The 3,381-nt window shown below is 40.6% G+C and overlaps 1 protein-coding gene across 1 annotated transcript in view; it reads right to left on the reverse strand.

The window, feature by feature from the left end:
• Nucleotides 1–3,381, reverse strand: part of LOC106870463 (cadherin EGF LAG seven-pass G-type receptor 1) — a 143,646-nt gene that overhangs the window by 124,194 nt on the left and 16,071 nt on the right. The window contains exon 3 of the mRNA XM_052969136.1: nucleotides 1,037–2,476. Coding sequence (XP_052825096.1) covers nucleotides 1,037–2,476 — 1,440 coding nt within the window. The remainder of the gene's footprint in view (nucleotides 1–1,036; nucleotides 2,477–3,381) is intronic.

Raw genomic sequence — 3,381 nt, forward strand, 5'->3', positions numbered from 1 at the left:
TGTTGTTATTATTATTATTATTATTATTATCATTATTATTATTATTAAACAGACAGACATATAGATAGATAAATAGACAGACAGATAAACAGACAGGTAGACAGATAGATAGATACACACACATATATACGCACACATATGTAGAGATGCACACATACATATACATATATGCAGTCAAATATCTTTTAAATTACACTGTACTGTCTTATCATTAAAGGGAACGTTTGGTAGTGTTGTCCAAGGTACACTACGTAAAAATCATTATACAAAATTGGTCGGGTCGAAGAGGCAAAGATGGTGTATAAAGTATGGTTCGAAATTGATAGGAACAAAGCCTGTTGTTGTTTAACCTCGTGTCAGTCACAGTCTAAAAGTTTCTATGATCAAAGTTATTCCAGTTGTGACCATCCCGTGTTTTATGAGTATTTAAGTCTACATTCCACCGATATGTCTTTTCCTTGGTTGATGATGGAGTAGGAGTGGAGACGCAATGGCTCAGTGGTTAGGGCAGCGGACTTGCGGTCATAGGATCGCGGTTTCGATTCCCACACCGGGCGTTGTGAGTGTTTATTGAGCGAAAACACCTAAAGCTCCACGAGGCTCCGGCAGGGGATGGTGGCGAACCCTGCTGTACTCTTCCACCACAGCTTCCTCTCACTCTTACTTCCTGTTTCTGTTGTGCTTGTAATTCAACGGGTCAGTCTTGTCACACTGTCACGCTGAATCTCACCCGAGAACTACGTTAAGGGTACACGTGTCTGTGGAGTGCTCAGCCACTTGCACGTTAATTTCACGAGCAGGCTGTTCCGTTGATCGGATCAACTGGAACCCCCGACATCGTAAGCGACGGAGTGCCAGCAACCGATGGAGTAGGGCTTGATTTGAGGAAACCTGATTGTTTTTCCTTGCAGATCGAAGGACAACCTAGAGATTTCCTCGTCGGCTCGTGGAAGCCGTTGTAATAGCGATACAAAAAGCAAAGAGAAACAAAACAAAGCAAAACAAATATAAATCATAAAAAATGTCATAATCTTACCTGTGTATTTGAAGTGCGAGCACGTCTGCCCGTCGTAATTTTTGGTGCATTGACATTGAAAGCTGTTTGTTAATTGTATACATCGACCTCCATGAGTACAAGGGTTGGGTGTACATGTAGTCTTCTTTATTTGACAATGCTTGCCGTAGAAACCGGGGGCACATTTGCAAACGTATTTTCCTAGCTGTTCTAAGCAGCGGCCCCCGTTGAGACAAGGGCTTGAAAAACATTCGTTTCTGAGTTCACATAATGTTCCTAAGATACCTGGTGGGCATACACATTTTAGGTCACCTTTAGCTGGTTCGTAAACACATTTACCGTTATTTTGACACGGTTGAGGATTACATGGGTCGAGAAGATCAGAACACGTTTTACCTGTAAATCCTTGTTTGCATTCACAGTAGAAGCTAGCTTTATAACTAACGCATATACCGCCATTCTTACAAGGCTTATGATCGCATGGATACCGCTTATGTTGGCACTTTTTACCCCAGAAAGTAAACGGACATTTGCAAGCATAGCCGTTGATTCGATCAATACAAGTTCCACCATTTTGACAAGAGTTGACTGTGCAGTCGTTCAAATTGGTCGAACAATTGTAGCCAGTGAATCCTTTCTTGCAATCACACGAGTAAGTGCCATAGGCGTTTTCACAACGACCGCCATTTTCACAAGGATTATCCAGGCATTCGTCAATGTCGTGCTCACACAGACGTCCTTTCCAGCCCGATGTGCAGCTACAATAGAATGTATTGGCTACAGAACTACATGATGCTCCATTGTGACACTCGTTTATAAGACAATGGTCAACGTAATTCTCACAAAACTGACCAATACGACCCTCTGGACAGAGACATTTGAATCCTGGATTATGTTCAGATATTTCGTCATCATCATTTGTGGTTGCAACACAAGTTGCATCAGCAGAACAAGGGTTTTTGTCGCATTCTTTACCGGTGACTACTTCACAATAGGGCCCCATCACACCAGCAGGACATTTACATACGAATCCGCCTTCTTTATAAGGCAGACAGCTACCACCGTTTTGACATTTGATCATTTTACAGGTCTGTCCGGGTATAACTCCATCGGTACGGTTTTCACAAGACGGACCCGTGTAGCCACCAAGACAGACACAGTGATAAGTGTCTTCGCTATCCGCAACACATTTGCCACCATTCAAACACGATATTCCACGGCAAGTATTGATCGGGGTTTCACATGTCGAACCCGTATAACCATAAGGGCAAGCACACATGAAACCGTTTATAAAGTCCCTACAGACACCATTGTTTTGGCATGGGTTCGATTCACATTCGTAAATATCAGATTCACATTTGGCTCCTGAAAATCCTGGTCGACATAAACAGTTGAAGTTATTTCCGAGGTCCAAACAGTTGCCTTCGTTCAAACACGGAGAAACTTCGCATGGATTCGATCCTGAAATAGAGATATAACAATGAAAGAATGTTTAGTTATTGAAAAAGAACAAAAATGGACTTCATTATTGTTGTTAAACTTCAGAGAAAAAAGAAATGCATACGTATGTATGTCATCATTCAGTTTATTTCAAGATGTCTTACCAATAGAGAAAGAACCGGTTTCTAATCTAGATCCAAGGTTCCTTCATTAGAATTTCAACATCGACAACAGGGTATTTTTATTTGTATGTATGTATGTATGTATGTATGTGCAGATTTGTATGTTTTATGTATGTATTCTCATAATAAGAGAGACTATGTATGCCTGTTTGTGTGTGCGTATGTTTGTGAGTGTATGTAAAAAAGCAGGGAAGACGTGTATATTAGAGAAAAGTGTGTGTGTGTTTGCGTGTTTGAGTGTGTATGTGTATGAAAAGAGAGAATGGTGGGTGTATGTGTGTGCTTCAGAAAGAAAGAGGATATGAGTATATATGTATGCATGTGTGTGATAAGACCGAAAACATTCGCATATATATATATATGTGCACACCAAAAGGCACATACACATATGCGTTAAAATACACAAAGGATGTGCATATATGTGAGCAAATGAGAAAATAGTATGAAAGAAAATAAGTGTTATTATGTATACATGTATGTATGTATGTATGTATGTATGTATGTATCAAAATAGTGTATGCATGCATTGTGTGTTAGAAACACAGATAGATAGACATAAGGCGTGGGCGTGGCTGTGTGGTAAGAAGCTTGTTTCCCAACCACATAATTCTGGGTTCAGTCCAATGCGTGGTACCTCGGGTGAGTGTCTTCTACTATAACCTCGCTCGGACCGACCAAAGTCTTGTGAGTGGATTTGGTAGACGGAAACTGAAGAAGCCCGCCGGATATATATATATATATATA

Source organism: Octopus bimaculoides, chromosome 7, assembly GCF_001194135.2.
Source record: "Octopus bimaculoides isolate UCB-OBI-ISO-001 chromosome 7, ASM119413v2, whole genome shotgun sequence".
NCBI classification, from domain to species: domain Eukaryota; kingdom Metazoa; phylum Mollusca; class Cephalopoda; order Octopoda; family Octopodidae; genus Octopus; species Octopus bimaculoides.